Here is an 18,226-nt window from a genome sequence, read left to right as displayed (position 1 = left end):
TGGGGTATATGTCTCATTCAACAAGCCCTCTCTTGCAAATTCAGTAAAATAATAACAAATGCCATCAATCTGAAGTGCTACTGTAAGCAAATGAGAACAAGCTATGATATTTCTAAAATATGCATGTTGCATAAAAATTCTTATATTCCCATGAACAATGTCAGCGGAAACACTGGCTGCTAACAGGAACATTATGAAAGTCCTAAAATTTTCTAAATATTGAGACTGGACGCAGTTACTTTATTTGTCATCGTTTTATTGGTAGTATATTACCTTTACTCCTAAATAACTTACATGACAGAAAGATGTCAGGTAGATATTCTTTATAATGATTTATGTATAATATTCTGACCACATCAAATAAAATGAGAAGTGATAAAGACCATTACTTCCTCTCATTCTTCAGCTAAATTTGCTACTTCCTCTAACGCCTCTCTGAAGATCTACCTACAGACCTCCCTTATAAACATCCAGTCTACCTTTATCTTTCCTTCTCTTACCATTCTTCTAGGTAGGATTGCCAGATTTTGCAAATAAAAATAAAGGGCTTCCAGTTAAATTTCAAAGAGTCTACAGATAATTTATTTAGTATAAGTATACCCCCTGCAGTATTTGGGATATACTTATATTAAATTTTTTTTTAATCTGAAATTCAAATTTGACAGGATATCCTATATATTATCTGGCAACTCTACTTTTAGGGCTTTTGCCTATGCTTTCCCCCACTATTTTATGCATACCTCCTTTCTATTTGCTTTTTTTTTTTTTTTTTTTTTTTACAAAGACCTTTAGTTGGGCTTTGTTTCCTGTACAGATATAAAAATTTTAGTAAGGCAACTAAATGAAAGAGATTTTCAAAAGATTACCCCTCAGATATTATAAATGTTTTTCTGTTTTTTTCTCTAATATCCCAGATACAAGTCTCATTGAATGTCTCACCAAGATCAACCGAATGGATATTGTTCATCTCATGGAGGCCAGCACAGAGCCTCTCCAGGAGCGCATCAGTCATAGCTATGCAGAAATTGAACAGACAATTACACTGGATCATAGTGAAGGTCAAACAATCTGTGTGGGTGTGGGTGTGTGGTGTATGTATGACTAATTCAGGTGACTGGAACAAATCTTCCTTCTTTTTTTAAAGGGTGGTCTGTGGACTCCGGTGATCACATATTTTTTCTCATTTTATAGGTACCTTCATACTGCTCATTCTTTGTTATTTCACCTTTGTTCCAACCATTTTGGACTGCTATAACACAATGCCATAAACTGGGTGGCTTAAATAAGAGAAATTTATTTCTCACAGTTCTAGAGAGTGGAAGTCAGAGATCAGGATGACAGCACAGACAGGTTCTGGTGAGGACCCTCCTTTGGGTTGCAGATGGTTGCCTTCTTGCTGTGTCCTCACCTGGGGGAAAGAGAACTAGCTAGTTCTCTGGTGTCTTCTTATAAGGGCACAAGTCCCAGTCATGAAGGCTCTACCCTCATGATCGAAGTACCTCCTAAAGGCATCACCTCTAAATATTATCACATTGGGATTAGGGTTTCATCAGATGATTTTAAGGGGATACAGATACTCAGTTCATAACAACACGGATGACCTATCCAATGCCCTTTCCTCGGATCCTTGGTGGTACTTATACTTGTGTCTTTTACTCTAGCTACCCATTCCTGTGCTCACAACCAAGACTATATCATTACCACTGACTATATTACTTCTGGGTCCTGATTTGAAGCATTACACTTACTTCTTCTTTTGCTTCGATACTGGTGATTCTTCAAACCCACTGGGACCTCCAGCCATTGGCCCTACCACCTTTTCAGTACTAAAGTTTCTTTGATCCATTCTCCTTTATTTGCATGCTCATTATCTTCTCTCCCTCCCTCTCTGTCTCTCTTTCCCTCTCTCTCTCTTTCTCTCTCTCTCTTTCTCTCTCTCTCTTTCTCTCTCACACCTCTAGTTTATACCTTCTCTTCTTCTTTCAAGCCTCCAACATTTCTCTTCTCCTTTTTTAAAGCTAATGACCAAGCTTCGTATTTCTTAGAAAAAATAAGAATAGTCCTAAGCGAATGTCCATATTCTTTCACCACAAACTCTACCAATCTAAGTGCATCTCAATGTCTGTACTCTACCTTCCCTTCTGTATGAAATGTCTTTGCTTTGCTAAAACCATTATCTCTTCTTTTGTACTGGATCTCATCTCTTTTTATCCAATTAAGGACCTCACTCCTTCAGTTATCCACTGTGGCTTCCTACAACTAGATCATGCTCAAGAGCATTAAAACATGCTTTAATAGAGCCCATTCTTTATTTTTTTAATATGAAATTTATTGTCAAATTGGTTTCCATACAACACCCAGTGCTCATCCCAACAGGTGCCCTCTTCAATGCCCATCACCCACCCTCCCCTCCCTCCCACTCATCGACCCTCAGTTTGTTCTCAGTTTGGGCTCCTTCCCTCTCTAACCTTATTTTTTTTCCTTCCCCTTCCCCATGGTCTTCTGTTAAGTTTCTCATAAGTTTCACATAAGAGTGAAAACATATGGTATCTGTTTTTCTCTGTATGACTTATTTCACTTAGCATAACATTCTCCAGTTCCATCCATGTTGCTACAAAGCCATATTTCATTCTTTCTCGTTGCCACATAGTCTTCCTTTGTGTATATAAACCACAATTTCTTTATCCATTTATCAGTTGATGGACATTTAAGTAGAGCCCATTCTTTAAAAACAAAACAAAACAACTCCTTCACCCTATATGCCTTCTTGTATGATTGTTCTGTTTCTCCATTCATTTTATAGAAAATCTCTTCAGAAGAATAGCCTATACTCCCTATATCTACTTCCTGTCTTCCTGTTCTCTAGAACTGTCTCTAGAATTTGTGACAGTCATTTTTTGAGTCATCACCACTCAACAGAAAGCAATCTTATAAAATTCACTAATGATTTCCTCATTGCCAAATACAGCGAATAATTTTTCAGTCTTCATCTTATTTACTCCTTAGTAATACTTGACAAAAAATTAATATTTTTTAAAAACATTTTCTTCATTCACTTTCCATGACACCCTCCCTTCATGTTTTTTTTTTTTCTTTTGCTTATTTTTCTGGCTATTTTTACACAATTCCTTTCTGTAGCTTCTTTTCATAGATTTAAATGATGGTGTGTGTTACTATCCAGTGAAAGTTTGTCCTATCTCCTGTTTCTCTCCTTTTTTTATATAAATCCCAGACACCTGGCCTCCTTGATGTTCCCTGGGCACCCTATGCATTTTGGGGCTTTGGAGCTCTGCTACTTTCTGTTTCCTCCACTCTGGAGCATTCTTCCCTCAGAGCATCAAATACCTACCTATTCAGGCCTCTGCTCAAAATCAATCTCCCCAAAGCACCCTTTCCTGACAATTCTATCTAAAATACTAGCCCTATTTACCCTTTACCATGGTTTCCTTTTCTCCTAAAATTTATCATAAATATATATCTGCAGAAATAAAAGTTCAGTGAGGACTTTTCTACCTTGTTCACTGCTATATCTCTAATGTCTAAACAGCACCTACTACATAGTTGATAATATATACATCTGTTGAGTGAATAAATAAGTAGATGAATGTCAGTCATACCTCTGCTAAAGTTTTTAGTGACTCCTCATTGCCCTGGGTATGATAATATTCCTTAGCATGGCATGAGAGACCCTCCACAAAAAAGGGTACTAACCTCAAGTGTTGTTAATACAAGTTAATACTTGTGGAACACCTAGAACAGTGCCTAACACATAATACTTAGAATGTATTAGCTATTATTAATTATTATTAAACTCTAATCCTTCTTCCTACTTACATTCTATGCCTCAGTAGCAGTTATCATTAGGTCTCCTTAAAATGTCACACCCTCTGCGTTTCCCTTCCTAATTCTTTAACCCTGAGTTGGGTGCTCCTGCATTTATTGACTGGCACTGTGGCCCAGTCACTCTGCATTTCAACAGATTCTTACTTGCCTGAGCTTCAATAGATGATCTGTATCTTGAAGGCAGACACGGTTATCTCATTCAGCTTTGTAACCATGGATCTATCACAGGATGTGGCACATTAATAGTTACCGAGTAAATACCCATTTAATGTAAGTGAGCTTCAGTTAATATTTCATTTAAATTGTTTCTCCCTGTAGGGTTCTCAGTACTTCAAGAGGAACTATGCAGTGCACAGCACAAGCAGAAAGAGGAGCAAGCTGCTTCTAAAGAAAGCGAGTCCTGTGATCACCCTCCCATTGTCTCAGAGGAAGACATTTCTGTCGGTTATTCTACTTTTCAGGATTGCATCCCCAAAACTGAGGGGGACAGCTCAGCAACAGAGCTCTTTCCCCAAACTCACAAGGAGCAAGTTCAACAGGATTTCTCAGGGAAAATGCAAGACCTGCCTGAAGAGTCATCTCTTGAATGTCAGCAGGAGTACTTGTGAGTTTCAAAAGAAAGCCTGTCCAATGTAATTCCAAGAAATAAGCCAGGATGGCAAGAGTGCCAGGCATGTGCAACCATAAATTGTTTTCAGATGGTTTTCAAATAAGCCCACCAGTAACAAGTGCCAGAACTACAGGAAAAAGAGCGAAAGATTTGAGACATAATTATGGCAGCATTGTATGGTAGATCTGCTTAAAACAACTTCCGGTTCTATGACCTTGGGCAAGCCCCAAGCCCTTTTTGGTTTCTGTTTCCACATCTCTAAGTTATAAGAATATATACCTTATTCGTCTCATAGGGTCACAGGTCAAGGATATGCCTGTGAAAGCATTGTTTAAACTGTAAGATTTCATAAAGACCTCATGCTTATTGCTTATAAGACTGTTGCACTTGACTTCTCTGCAGTGCTCTGATATGTGCCAGTTGTCCCATGGCTAGTTCACAGTATGAACAGGGATGCTGTAGGTGAAGCAGCCCTCAGTGTATGTCACCAAAGCATTGGGGTGGCTGACAATAAAAATAGAAACGCAACACAAATTATTCACACAGAATGAAAGACCATCAAAATAAAGTGGGATAAGTTCAGAGTGGAAATACAGAGAAGTCTTCTGGAGACTTTCTGGCTAAAAGAAGCTATAGAACAGTCAGCTCAGAACTCAAGTACTGGGCTTCATAGAAGCAAATGAGAAAGAGAATTGTTTAAATGACGCTTGTTATATCTAGAGAAGGAAAACAGATGATGTGAAAGGCAAGTGTGTCCCCAGACCTGAAATCTGAGAATAGTGTGTCAGGAGATTACACCAGTAAGCGAGTTTTCTGCTGGGGTCACTGGAGCTTGAGAAGAGGGTGAAATGGGTAATAAAATCCTCTTTCTTCCACTGAGCCACCGCCTACCAACTACCTTTAGATTTTAGGGGAGAGAAGAAAGAAAGAAAAATAAAAAGATGGGAAGCAAAGAGGGAATATCAGAGAGGCATTTGGGCACTTAGTATCTACAGAGTGACAGAAATTTGTAATAAGAAGTTTAAAAGCAGAAAAAGAATTTTCGTATTTAAAATTGAGATTATAAAGATTGCATTGGAGTAACTCCAAATTAAATCAGAAGAAAAAGTTTTAACTAGGTCTTTCCATCAAGTAATAATTTTCCAGAAGTATAATAAGAATCTCTCTATATTTGCAATTATGATAACCATATTAACATGGGGTTTATATATGTTTAAAAAAATTTCCCAAACTTTGATTCTTGCTTCAGAAGCCTTATTATCTACAGATCTTTGTTATATAAACCTCCTCAAATCTTCAAGATAACCTTGAGTTATCAAAGAAAAGATGAAATTATAATTTATATACTTTGTAGAGATTAAGAAATGGTAATACATTTTAGAATAATTTTTCTCTTTAGAATAGATCCATCCCAGCCAATACTAGATCAAGGAGCTGTAACTTTCTTACATATGATTTTTATTCAAATTTCATTTCTCGGCCATATATACAAAACTTATTTTGACTTGTCATGGACCATGAAGACAAGTTCCATCTTTTGTCCCAATTGCCTTGCTTCAGCAAAAGGGGAAATGTAAATGCTCTCATGGTGTAACTTGGCTTTTCCATTTCAGTGTGACAACCCCAGGGACGGAAGTGTCAGAGACTCAAAAGCCTACGGCTATATCTGGCTCTCAAAGCAAGACACCTGAGGAAATCAGTACCCCTCCTGAGGAGGAGAGGCCACACCTCCAGACTCCAACATCTAGTGAGCAGGGCGACTCTCCCATCGTACAGGAACCCGAAGAGCCCCCAGAACATAAGGAGGAGAGTTCTCAGAAAACTAGCCTTGTGATAGTGGAGTCTGCTGATGACCAGCCACAGGCCCTTGAAAGATTCGATGACGATGCAGCTTTCCATAAGGTAAGGATCTCCTCTCTTTCCTTGCCCACAGGCAGCAAAGCTACAAATCTTCCCCAGTTTCCATTTCTCTGATGGTTTATTTTTTCTCTGAAAAAAATTGACCTGGACCCTGGAAACCCCTCAATCCCCTTTAAAACGTGGGAGCCAGGGAATCTAGGAAAAAAAAAAAAAAAAGATACACAGTTCTAATTCTTGCTACCTGAGCATGAGCCTTAATTTTCCAATTGGGAAACCCTTTTGCTAAGGAAAATGAACCCTGGAGTGAAACAGTATGCCTGATGTAGCTTTTCAGAGTTGCTAACCATGGGCACGAAGACTAGTGAGGGGGATTAACAGGGCCCCCGGTACGTGCCAGCCATGGAAACTTGTGGGAGCCAGACTCTGGTTACATCTGTCTGTGCTGTCAGGTGATGAACACGCAGACTGTGGATATCAGGTGGGGTTTTCCTCCCCTCCCCAAATTTTCCTCATTAAAGGAAGGATTATTTCCAAAATAGGTCTCCTTATACCTATTTTAAGAATGACTTTGAAAAAGGACAGTGTACCTCAACTTATCGTGGTTCAGAATGTCAGAATAAGGAGCAGAAACTTACTTAAGTGTTTCCTTTGTCATTAAGGGAGCTTTGATGTTGCAAAGAGGGGTCTCCGGAGACCATCTAAGAAATTAATTTAAACGGTGTATTCTGAATCATTCACATGCCTCAGTGTTCACCGGCGGTGTTTAAGCCCTCCTCAGAGGAATGAATCTCAGGGAAGAGGGGAGCAAGAATCTGCATTTTAAATAACTCTCTGGATGATTGTCATGCACAAAAAAGTGTGAGAATCTGTTTGGATTAAATTTAATATCTATTAAATTATATATTTGTCCTTTTAGAATTCAAAAGCATTTTTTTATGTCACCGTGTTTTTAAAGCATTAATATAGGTCTCAGTAGTAAAGAATGAGGTATAGAAAAGAACTGAAAGGTTTTGAAGAAAAGCATGATACAACATATCTGTGGGCTTAAGTCCTACATTTATTTTTGTTCACTATGAGGGTGACATCTGCTAGCAGGATTTATCTAAGATCATAACTAAAATTAGGGGAGTTTCAGGCAAATGAGAACTGTGTCCCAGTTTTGGTAGTTATCTTAAATAATGAATTCATCCCATGAATGGGTTTTTATTTTAAGTGTACCTTTGCAGAGAATTACTCATCTCCCAAATTCTCAGCTTAAATGAATTCTGGTAAAAATGTTTCAAAGATGCTGTCAGGGCTTAGGAGTTACTAAATTTAGCCTAAGAATCCATTGGCTAATTGAAGTATAGATTTCAAACAATTATCTGTATAATTCATTTATTTTTTCTATGCATATAAATAAATTTTGATAAGTCATTCTGTATTCCACTTTCTATGGGCCTGTTCCATTGATTCTTGGTGAATATCCAGTTATCTCTGTGACGCTTCCTATTTTGACCCTTAATTCTCATGACCCTAACTTGAGGATCTGACTTCAGTCACTTTTCTTGCTGATCATCTTTCTAGGCAGCAGATTCCAGAATGTACAGTTTGGTTTCGATTTTACATGTTTTCCTTTAGCAGAAAAGCATATAGAAATATGTCAGATATGTTAAAATATGTTGAAAAAATATCATTGAGTTTTCTTTAAAAAAAAAAAAAAAAAGTAGTATCCTGTTAGGAAAGAGTAATTCAATGGAACACTCCCGAGATATGTTCTAATCTAAAATTGTGTTCTTAGCTCCATCTTTGACTCTGGGCCAGACCCATAAAATCAGACTGGCCTGTGCATCTTAACTTCTCTGCAAAATGAGTCTAATATTATTCATAGCCTGCCTTGTTTGTTGCCAGGGAGATGCTCAACTGGCTAGATAAGAGCTGCAGGAAATTTTGACTTTTTGCAGAAAGTTCTGCTACAAGCATGAGTTGTTTCTATACCTGTGGGTTAATCATTCTAAGCCTAAGCCTGAGTGTTGAGTATTGATGGCTTCCAAGTGTTGTGTGTCTGTGTGTGTGTGTGTGTGTGTGTGTGTGTTGCTTAAGTTTTGGTTTACATTTGCTTGTTTATCAGGAGTTTAAGTCCAAGAAGTAATGTGGACAAGTGGCTCATTTCTTTTGATAGATTCTGACAGATGGGCACTCAGCTTTCAGAATTCCAGAATTGTTTGCATTCATTGAACAAAAAAGTATTCTTACCAAAGTGTCAGACAGACACACTTGTTTGCTGTGCTGGCTTTTCTAGCACAGCCTCCATGAATAAAACTTTCAGAAAACCGTGTGAACTAAAGCAGAAACCAGTAGTGAAGACATTCCTTAGCGTGTTAAACAAAACGATGCTTCCATGCTTCCACCAGGAGCTAACAGAGGAATTAGGTGAGCTGGAGGCCAGCTCAGATGAGGAGGCGATGGTAACTACCAGGGTTGTCCGCCGACGAGTGATTATTCAGGTACCAGCTGTTACGTTCCTGCACGTCCGGGACACTTCTGTCCCCGTAACCCTCAGAGAGTGATGCTAGCCATGGAGCCACGAGGGCTTGGCATGCTCTTTAGGTAGTGCATGGCCATTCAAAAGCAGACCCCTTCACTTAACTCTCCTAAGTTTTGTTCGTAAAAAAAAAAAAAAAAAAAAAAAAAAAAAAAAAAAACCTGCAGTGGTGATGACATTGGCAGCCCACTTCCAAGAGAGCAAGCAGCAAGAGAGAGACCGCTTCTTCAGTTCCACCCACCTCACCTTGCTTGTCTGTTTTTGTTGGAGTGTTTGTTTTACGCCTAACTTTGGTCCACTTCTCCTAAGCATGTTACTTCCCACCTTTTTTTTTTTTTTTTTTCTTTAAAACACACTACTCGACAGGATTTGGCATCTCAGCAGTGCTTCTCAGTAGCTCCCTTCATTTTCTAACATTATAAGCACTTGGGAGTAGTTTCTCAGAATTGATGCCCGACACTGAAGTGACCGTTTTCTCTCAACTGTTTAGGGAGATGATATGCCTGACATACCCCCAGAAACAGTCACAGAAGAAGAATACATTGATGAGCATGGACACACTGTGGTAAAGAAGGTATTGTCCTAACATGGTTGATCTCAAAGCCTCCTGTTTAAAACTTATCGGTACCCCGGTACTGTCACTCAAACACAAGATACATGAATAAAATATCTTTCAGGTCACTAGGAAAATCATTAGGCGGTACGTAGCCTCTGATGGCACAGAGAAAGAAGAGGTTACAATGCAGGGAATGGCACAGGGACCCATCAGCATTGAGGAAGGAGATGGCTATTCCAAAGTCATGAAGCGCATTGTATTAAAGAGTGACACTGAACAGTCAGAGGTAAGATCATCTGATTCTCCAACCTGATTTTATGGAGAGGTCTAAAACAGAGTCAGAAGAGGTGGACACGATTGTCCATACTGGCCCCACTGCTCCCGCTTATATGGCACTCTGCTTTCGGTTGCATATTCACATGTTTCTTCATGATTTTGTGGAATTTTAAACTAACCTTCAAGGACATTTGTAGCCATTATACTCATTGTCTCTGTTTGGTCCTTCTTATGTATTTATTTTTTTAAGTTCATTTATTTATTTTGAGAGAGAGAGAGAGAGAGAGAGAGAGCGAGCGAGCGAGCGGGGGAGGGGCGGGGGGGGGTAGAGAGAGAATCCCAAGCAGGCACTGCACTGTCAGCACAGAGCCGGATGCAGGGCTTGATCTCACAACCCTGAGATCAGGACTTGAGCTGAAATCAAGGGTCGGACGCTCGACCAACTGAGCCACCCAGGTGCCCCTGGTCCTTCTTATTTCTATTTTCTGTTTAATTCATGGCTGAGTACATAAAACAGAAATCCAAAACTGAAATTTTAAAAGACCAGAATTCCATTTGCTGGTGAGCTGTATATCATGAAAAGACCTTGTAAAATTGTGTTGTAATGCTTGTGCCCGGGCAGCATAGCAGTCTTCTGTAGGGCACTGGAGATAAATATTTGATATTTAAACTTCTGCATTTCAGTCACTAAAGCCAGGATCCAGAAACTCCTTGATTTATAGTTTTACTTCTTTCTGTTCTACTTCCCTCTCTGAGGAACGTTTACTCCCTTTGACATATCATTGGTGACACACTCACTGTTTTGCATTCATTCACATCCTCAGAAGTTTATTATCGCACCCACAGTTTCTCTAGAAATCTACTTTTTCAATTTCTCATATCTTTGAGAGTTCCTCTTTTGGGGTTTAATTTTATCTTCATAAAATCAAAACCATTTAAACATGGGGGAAAAGAGAGTTCATGCTCAGGTTGTCATGTCGCTGAGGAATCAGTTTCTTATTCATTATACTTCCTGACAGATTTTCGTTCAGCTGATTAATGGGTGGTGGGTTTGGTGCTGTGTGTATAGAGTCATTATATAGGCATTACCGGTTGATTATAGGCTTTTTTCTTTCTTTTAGTACCTGCTTCTCTTTTCCAAAATACTATTTTCCAGAAGGCCTGTGTATACCATTTTAAGGTTTTGGGGTTTTGTTTGTTTGTTTGTTTTTACATAGAAAAATCCATCACTGTTACATTTTGGCAGTCAGAAACTGTGTTATCATGTGTCCTTCATTCATTAGGTAACTTTGTCTGAGCCCAGCATTTTGTCCAGTACCTCACAATTTCAGGCTGAACCAGTGGAAGGCCGTAGAGTCAGCAAAGTTGTTAAAACAACTATGGTACATGGAGAAAGGATGGAGAAACATCTGGGTGATTCTAGTTTAGCCACTGATCTTCCTTCAGCCAAAGATGACTTTGAAGAGGTATAGAAGCATTATCACTTTTGAGTTTTTGTGTTGTGTGTTTTGTGCTTGCTTTGTGTTTAAAAATAAAATGATTTACCATTATGTCATTCCATATATGTATTCATGGAAGGGTGCAGAATAATTCAAGAGGGTAGAGTTGCTGTTTGAATAACTTGTACAGTGAGGTAACGTTTTCTCAACTTGTGGTATCCACAAAGCGACAAGTTCCGTGTCATCTTAAATGCTTTTAAAAGTCTAGATGACCAGGATTCGCTTCAACTGAATCAGAATCTCTGGAGTTAGGTCACGATTGTACATCTTGTTTAGATGCTCCAGAAGTGACTTTAATTCTTTAATTAGTAAGAGAAAGAAAGAAAGAAAGAAAGAAAGAAAGAAAGAAAGAAAGAAAGAAAGAAAGAAAGGGAGGGAAAGAAAGAAAGAAAGAAAGAAAGAAAGAAAGAAAGAGAGAAAGAGATTGTGAATTATCTCTAGTAGCTAATGCTCTCAAATATTTCCAAAGATAGGCATTAATGAAAACTCTGATTTATTTTAAACCTAGATCTAAAACAAGCATTTATAATTATTTAAGTTCTGATTTTCAGTAATTAGGAAATGGGTCCATAGGGACAGATCCACAAACCCTTACTAGGATTAAAAAGATCCCAAAATTCTGAAAACCAATACAAATTTTGTAGGTTAATAGCAAGCTAACTTGGCAGTAAAACTTAATGTGAGCTGATATGGAGTTATAATGACATGGAGAGTCTTTCGGTCCTACCTAGACTGAATATTCATATGTTTTGCTGTGGATATATTTATGCGTTTGATTAGTAGATGCTGTCCCTGCCCCATCAGAGGTATTCAAATATACAGCATATATATCATACTACCTTTCTAAAATCCAAAAGGGAAAATATTCCGAATTCTGAGATACATCTGGCCCCAGGGGTTTTCACTAAGGGATTGTAGGGCATATGCAAACATCTACAAAACATTTTTTTGCTATTGAGACATTTTGAAGTTAAATGTTATATGTGCATTCTCTTCTACACCCACAATGTGCATTGAGATTATATATGGGAATGCATTGGGATATGAAAAGCATACCTTATTTAAATACTTTTAAGGACAGTATTTTGACCTTGTATAACCAAAAGGTGAATTATGTGAGTTGCACGCTTTGGGCTTTATTCATTTGCTGCTTGTTTTTGCCTCTGATCATTATATTCATCATTAGAGTCTCCACCGGAGAAAGAGGGGGGATGAGGTGTGGAGGAAATTAAAAGTCGATCGGTACAGATGCTATTTACCAACATTTATGAGTAATACAATACATCGCCCTCACAAATGGGAGAGATGTAAATAAAACTCAGTATTTACATTTGTTCCTAGGATTGTTTTTATTTCTCCTTTCAAGTATATCTTTTTATGGTATCAATTAAGCAAAGTAATAGCTTTTTTTTAAGTCCATGGCTCATGGTGGGTTTTGTCTTACTTTCTTTTTTCTTCAGGCTTTGAGCTATACAGGTAGCCACATGAAAGTGCACTTACCCAGTTTAGTAGAGAATGAGATTCTGAAAGAGGATGGATCAGTAATTAAAAGGTTTGGGTTAGCATGGGGTTATGCTCTGCCTACTAACACCTTGACTTTTTTTTCCACTTGTAAGAAAAACAGAGCCCCTACCTCTGCCCTAACGTCCCTTGGGAATTACCAACTCTGTCTACGTTGTCCGCTTTGCCAAGTGGTAGATCTGTCAGTGTGTCAAACCTGTAGTGTCCTCTTGACGCTTTGAAAATGATACCAAGGCTTGAGGGGAACTGAGACACCTGTTCACACAACCACTCCCTGGGTTTTAACAAGTCATCAGTTTCGTTAAGGCCAACTGGCTAGAATATTCCATTGTGTTGACAGATTTGGAGCACATTTGGAGAGGAAACCAATCAGCTGCTCACAGATTAATCTTGTGACCAGCTACCTTCAGCTCAGTCGTATCGAATCATAATGCTGAGTGGCACATGCTTTGGGGTTTTGTTTTTGTTTTTAAGCTGCTTCTAAAATCTTTAAGTTGTTTCATGATCTTGCATGCGAGTGGCAAATAACATGAGCATGAGTTGGATACCCACAAATCTGATTGTAAATGCTGAAACCAGGGATTTTAACAAGTTAAGAAAGGGCCATAAAAGAAGTAAGTGGCTCATTTTTGTGCCTGAGGAAAGAGACAAGCTGTGACGCTGTGTCTGTGTCGTCCCTATCACCTACTTGATGCGTGATTGTCAGCACCGTTGCCTTGTCTCCTGGCCCTTCTCTCTAGTCCCCTCTCTCTTTGGTCCTTTAGCAGCACCATGCTAAAAAAGTGTCCTCAGCTTCTCAGTGAAAAGACACAATGGAAATTCAAGTTACTATTGTTCTTCTCGCTTCATTGTAAAGAAGAAAAAGATTGTCATTTATAGTACTCTACAGAGCTATTTTCAGCCTGCAGAACATAATAATTAGAACAGCGAATTAAAGGTTCTGTCACAATTCCGCCCTCCAATCACATGTGAAAAACAGCAGCAGCTAAGAATTTAAAAGAGTGTAATTGCTCAGGGAACTTTAAAAATGCCCCGTGAATTAAGGATAAAGAACTTTTTATACTCTGAACTTTTACGTCTTTTATTCAGTTATGCAGACAAAGCCACACAAACCATGTACACCCTAACATCATGAGATCTTTACATCGGGATAGATTTAGAGACCATCTAATCCAAACTTCTTAATTACTGCTGGTGAATTTGAAGCCAGGGATATGGAACAACTCAATTAAGTTCTACAGCTATTTAGTTCCGGAACTGTATTTGTCAGTACACTGCTTTATCTTGTATGTTGCTGAAGATATTTTATCATCCCCACTGCTCCCCTGAATACACATAAGTAAATTCATTCCACTGCTTGAGTTACATGCATACACATGCTCATAAGCACATTCATCTACGATATCTGCACAAAATATCAGGGATTGTCCTGTGATAGAAGCTCATTCACCGCCTCCCCCCCCACCCCCCAACACAGCCACACCAGTGCCACGAAGGCTGCTATTAGCTCTTGGCAGAAATAATCAGATATTTGCCTTTTCGGAGAAGAAAAATATTATGGGTGCTGAATCGTGAGAAAAACACAATCTGATTTCAACCACTGGAACAAAATTGGACCTTTTTTATCAAGAGGAATAAATTTAAGTTTGCTTTCAGATACAAAATAATTCATGTGGTGTCAAAGGAAGGAGAGAATAAGAAAACATGAGAAGAAGGAAGAAGGAGACAAAGATGCCCAAAAGAAAACCTGAAAGTATTTTGGCTAAAATAAGTCTTTTTTTTTTTTTAAATCAGGAGTATCTTAAGTGCATGGCAGTGTGAGAAGGTAGAACAATGAAAACTCGGGATGATCTTAAAGGCATGACAGTGCAGAACCTCTAGCTTCTGAACACTAGGAATCCATTAAGAAAAATGCTGGAGTAAAGCTAAGAAGACTGCTCTTCTGTGGTTTTAAGTGAAGATGCATGGCATCGTGGTTACGGATTCAGGCTCTGGAATCCTTGAGTCTTGGCCTCACTTCATACTAACTGTGTTACTTTGTATTTGGAACATCGCTTAAAATCTCTGCGATTTGTTTTCCTTATTTATTACAATCATAGTGCCTGGCACATAAAAATGTTCACCACATATTTACAGAATGAATAATTCTGTTGAGAAGTAGATGGAAGGACAGAGAATGAACAAATTACAGTTTAATAATTTTCAAGTAGGGATACAGGAAAATAGTACTAAATACCACAGTACATCATAGCCCCTTTTGTCAAGTAATCATTAGGAGGGAGCCAAGAAAGCACTAGTCAGTGGCATAGAAGACCAAAAATGGGCAAAGTCCTGGAAATCTGAGCAGATGGAGGAAGGATCTGTCTCTCGGTGTTTTCTCTCTCTCCTCTCTCTTCCCTACCGTCTCCAGATGAAGTTTCAAGGCTGGGGCAGTCCTCGTCTCTCGTTGGTATTCACCTTCCTCTATGTTGATAGAATAAGATTCCCGTTTTTAAAGATCTGTGTCTCATGGAAAAGTTTTCCTAGAACATTTCCCAGAACAGGATGCAACTCTAAGGATTAAGCTGACAGCTGAGGTGTTTTCAGAAAATCAAAAACTATTTTTCCTAGCCTGTCAAAAAGTACATATGGAATCCCTGTTTCGGGATGTGCCAAGCGCTTTCAAATCAGTGCACCTTAAACAAACATGAATGGTTGTATGGTTGCTTTTGGAGAGAATCTTATTGAAGCATGGTTTTATTTCTTTGAAATAGTTCTGAAAGTTTTAAAAAATATTCTTTGTTCCAAAATACTTTAAAACATTTCATGACTTACGTCAGATGGGAGAGGCCATGTTTAAAAGAGAGAGGTGGGAGGATGGCTGCAGATGTTAAACTAATAGCTCAGTCTAGAAGTATCCAGAGGTAGCACAGTGAAGTATTTTCGTGTCACAGTGATCACTCCCACCCCAAAGGTGGTGGCTGCCTTGTAGTGAAGAAAGTATAATTCTCTCTTGTCTGCTTTCCTCCAGGACGACAATGAGTAAAGCCAGTACACAGAAGAGGGCTGTGGTGAAGGACCAGCATGGAAAACACATTTACTTGGAGCACCTGGAGGATGTACCAGAAGCACTAGACCAAGATGACCTCCAGCGCGACCTCCAGCAACTCCTTCGGCATTTCTGCAAGGAGGACTCGAAGCAAGAGGCCAAATGAGGGGCTGCCCTGTCCTCACACCAGAAACCACACATCCACTCGATATGCAACTTCCCGTTTCACTAGCAGAGCGACCTAATGGGATACCCTGACACTTCCACTTTTAGCAAAAACACTGCATTTTGTTTTAGTTTTTCCCCATCCTCTTTAACTGTAAGCTAATTTGTGACCAAAGATAGCATCCTTCAGTCTGGATGCTGTATCCACTACTTTGTTGTGTCTGTGCTAAACTGGAAACTGGCCACCTCCGTCATTCTTTGCTTCTGCACAAGCTCCATGAAAATCCATCGATCAGAAGAACTTCACCTACAGACCTCTTCAAGTGTTGATATATAGGAATCCTTCCAAGGGATATCCTTGTACAATGTATATAGCTAAAATGCTCAGATGAACAACATATTAAAATTAAAACCACTGCCTATCATAACTACACTGGGCATCATGGAAATAAAAGGCCTCTAGAAATTGCTGAACAATGGTTAATTAAGATATTGCTAACACAATCGAATGATAATACAGTTCTACTGCAAAAGAAGCACTTCAGACCTACCATGTCCTTAGACCTTCCAGAGTAGCCATTGCTCCTAGTTAAAGATGGGTTAATGACCTCAAGGAACTATCCTAACTAAGCACTTATTGCTGGTGCTGGCCAGCCTTGATTTATGATTCTCCAACAGCCACTCTGAGGGAGGGGAGAAGGGGAGCAGAAGGCAAAAAGAGTGAAACAATGAGGTATTCAGCTGCTAACAGCTACATCCTGTGGCGTTCTAGCATCTTCAGGTCTTTTGGATTTTGGACACATTGGCAGGGTATTTTAAAAGCTATAACTACTGTACTTTTCCAGTTTTCATTGCTGCTTTAGCAAACCACGCTGTCTTATTGGTGGTACTTTCTTCTGGCCACTGCACTGTAGATAATTCATTGGAAACAAGATTTACCCACTACGCAAAAGGTTAAACTCCTTCACCATGCTGGAGTGTTTTTTCCCCCCTCTCCGGGTTTATATCTTCTCTAATACCTGCATGTAGCATTTAAAAATCAAAACCACAGACAAAACTTCTCTTCTAATCACACTGATGGTTTTCATTCTTCTGACCCTGAGCAAGCACTTTTCACTTTTCAGCTAGGTCTGTTTTTTAGCTTGCAGACAAGGTTGAGAAATCCTTACAAATTGGGTTTTGGTTAAAATTTTTGATTTATTTATTTGAAATCCAAACTCCCTTGGAAACTCTTAAGTGCATTTGTGCACTTTTTTGTTTGTTTCAAAGAAGGAACTTTAATCATCTGAGTGATTTCCATGTCCTAATTCCTTATTCCTCTAGTGGTTGAAGCTGTGTAGCATTTTAACATATATATATATTCACAAATATATTCATATAAACAGTATACATTTTGAATCAGTTATTTGTTAAAGAAAAGTATATTCGATGAAGATGAAATTAAAAAAAAAAAAGAGTCTATCCTCCAGGGATTGAACATTTTCCAATTCTATCTGGTCTTTTCCTGTTGTGCAAAAATGACTCATTGCTCCGAATGTCAAAAACAAAAGTGACAAACAATGGCACTTCATCATTTCAAGTAGTGTTGCCAAGGGCGCAAATTTCCTGGGAGGGAGATTTCCCATAAGCCAAATCTCTTAAGCCTCAAATGCTAGCACTTTTTGGCAGTTGGATAGGAAATAAAGCTTTTTTGGCAGCCAAAATGAGAGAGGCTGATGGTGAAACTTTTTGAGACACACCATGGCCTTCTTGTCAGAACCTTCACTGGAGCTCAAGAAAAGCATTTCTGTTGTGTTATTTGCAGTGCAGATGATGTCTGTGTAACAACATAATGGTTATTCACCTTTTTTTGGTTTTGATTTTTGCTGTGTAATCAAAAAACTTGAATACTGTGAGAAGAAGTGAATTTTCAGTTGATGAATCAGCATCTTGTTCCCATGGTGATAACACTAATTGAATATATCTATGAGGGCATGTATTAGTTAATGGAAAAAAAATACAACACTAACAATACATAGCTGCAAATGTGTACAATGGCTGATTTAATTAAATAAAATGTACAAGTGTTAAATGTGGCAACAGTGATTTATTCTTCTTTATCACTTAATCTGTGATTTCAGGAGCTAAGACATTATTAAAGAGATGTGATACATTTAAAGCCAAAAAAGACACAAATTGCCCTTTTCCTTGTAGTTTTTATTTAGTAGCTGAAGATGCTACATGCCCAACACTGTGTTAAACACGGAGATGAGCAGAAAGATTTTGTCCTTGCTCTCAAAGAAATTTGTATTGTGTTTGTTATGCAAAAGGAGAAAAACAGGGGCGCCTGGGTGGCTCAGTCGGT

The 18,226-nt window shown here is 38.7% G+C and overlaps 1 protein-coding gene across 23 annotated transcripts in view; it reads left to right on the top strand.

Annotated features, from left to right (window-relative positions):
• Positions 1–17,957, top strand: part of ANK2 (ankyrin 2) — a 673,807-nt gene extending 655,850 nt beyond the window's left edge. For 17 of the 23 annotated variants that reach the window (XM_086704357.1, XM_086704361.1, XM_086704354.1 and 14 more), the window contains 9 exons: positions 915–1,058; positions 4,162–4,447; positions 6,067–6,355; positions 8,707–8,799; positions 9,328–9,411; positions 9,515–9,679; positions 10,953–11,135; positions 12,629–12,720; positions 15,700–17,957. In XM_086704357.1, coding sequence (XP_086560483.1) covers positions 915–1,058; positions 4,162–4,447; positions 6,067–6,355; positions 8,707–8,799; positions 9,328–9,411; positions 9,515–9,679; positions 10,953–11,135; positions 12,629–12,720; positions 15,700–15,883 — 1,520 coding nt within the window. In that variant the 3' untranslated portion in view covers positions 15,884–17,957. The remainder of the gene's footprint in view (positions 1–914; positions 1,059–4,161; positions 4,448–6,066; positions 6,356–8,706; positions 8,800–9,327; positions 9,412–9,514; positions 9,680–10,952; positions 11,136–12,628; positions 12,721–15,699) is intronic. The other 6 variants (XM_086704366.1, XM_086704358.1, XM_086704368.1 and 3 more) reach the window with 4 other exon arrangements.
• Positions 17,958–18,226: the final 269 nt, after the last annotated feature.

The sequence above is a fragment of the Puma concolor genome, chromosome B1 (genome assembly GCF_028749965.1).
Source record: "Puma concolor isolate L17-30 chromosome B1, mPumCon1.1.hap2, whole genome shotgun sequence".
Taxonomy (NCBI): Eukaryota; Metazoa; Chordata; class Mammalia; order Carnivora; family Felidae; genus Puma; species Puma concolor.
This window is presented reverse-complemented; position numbering and strand designations above follow the sequence as displayed.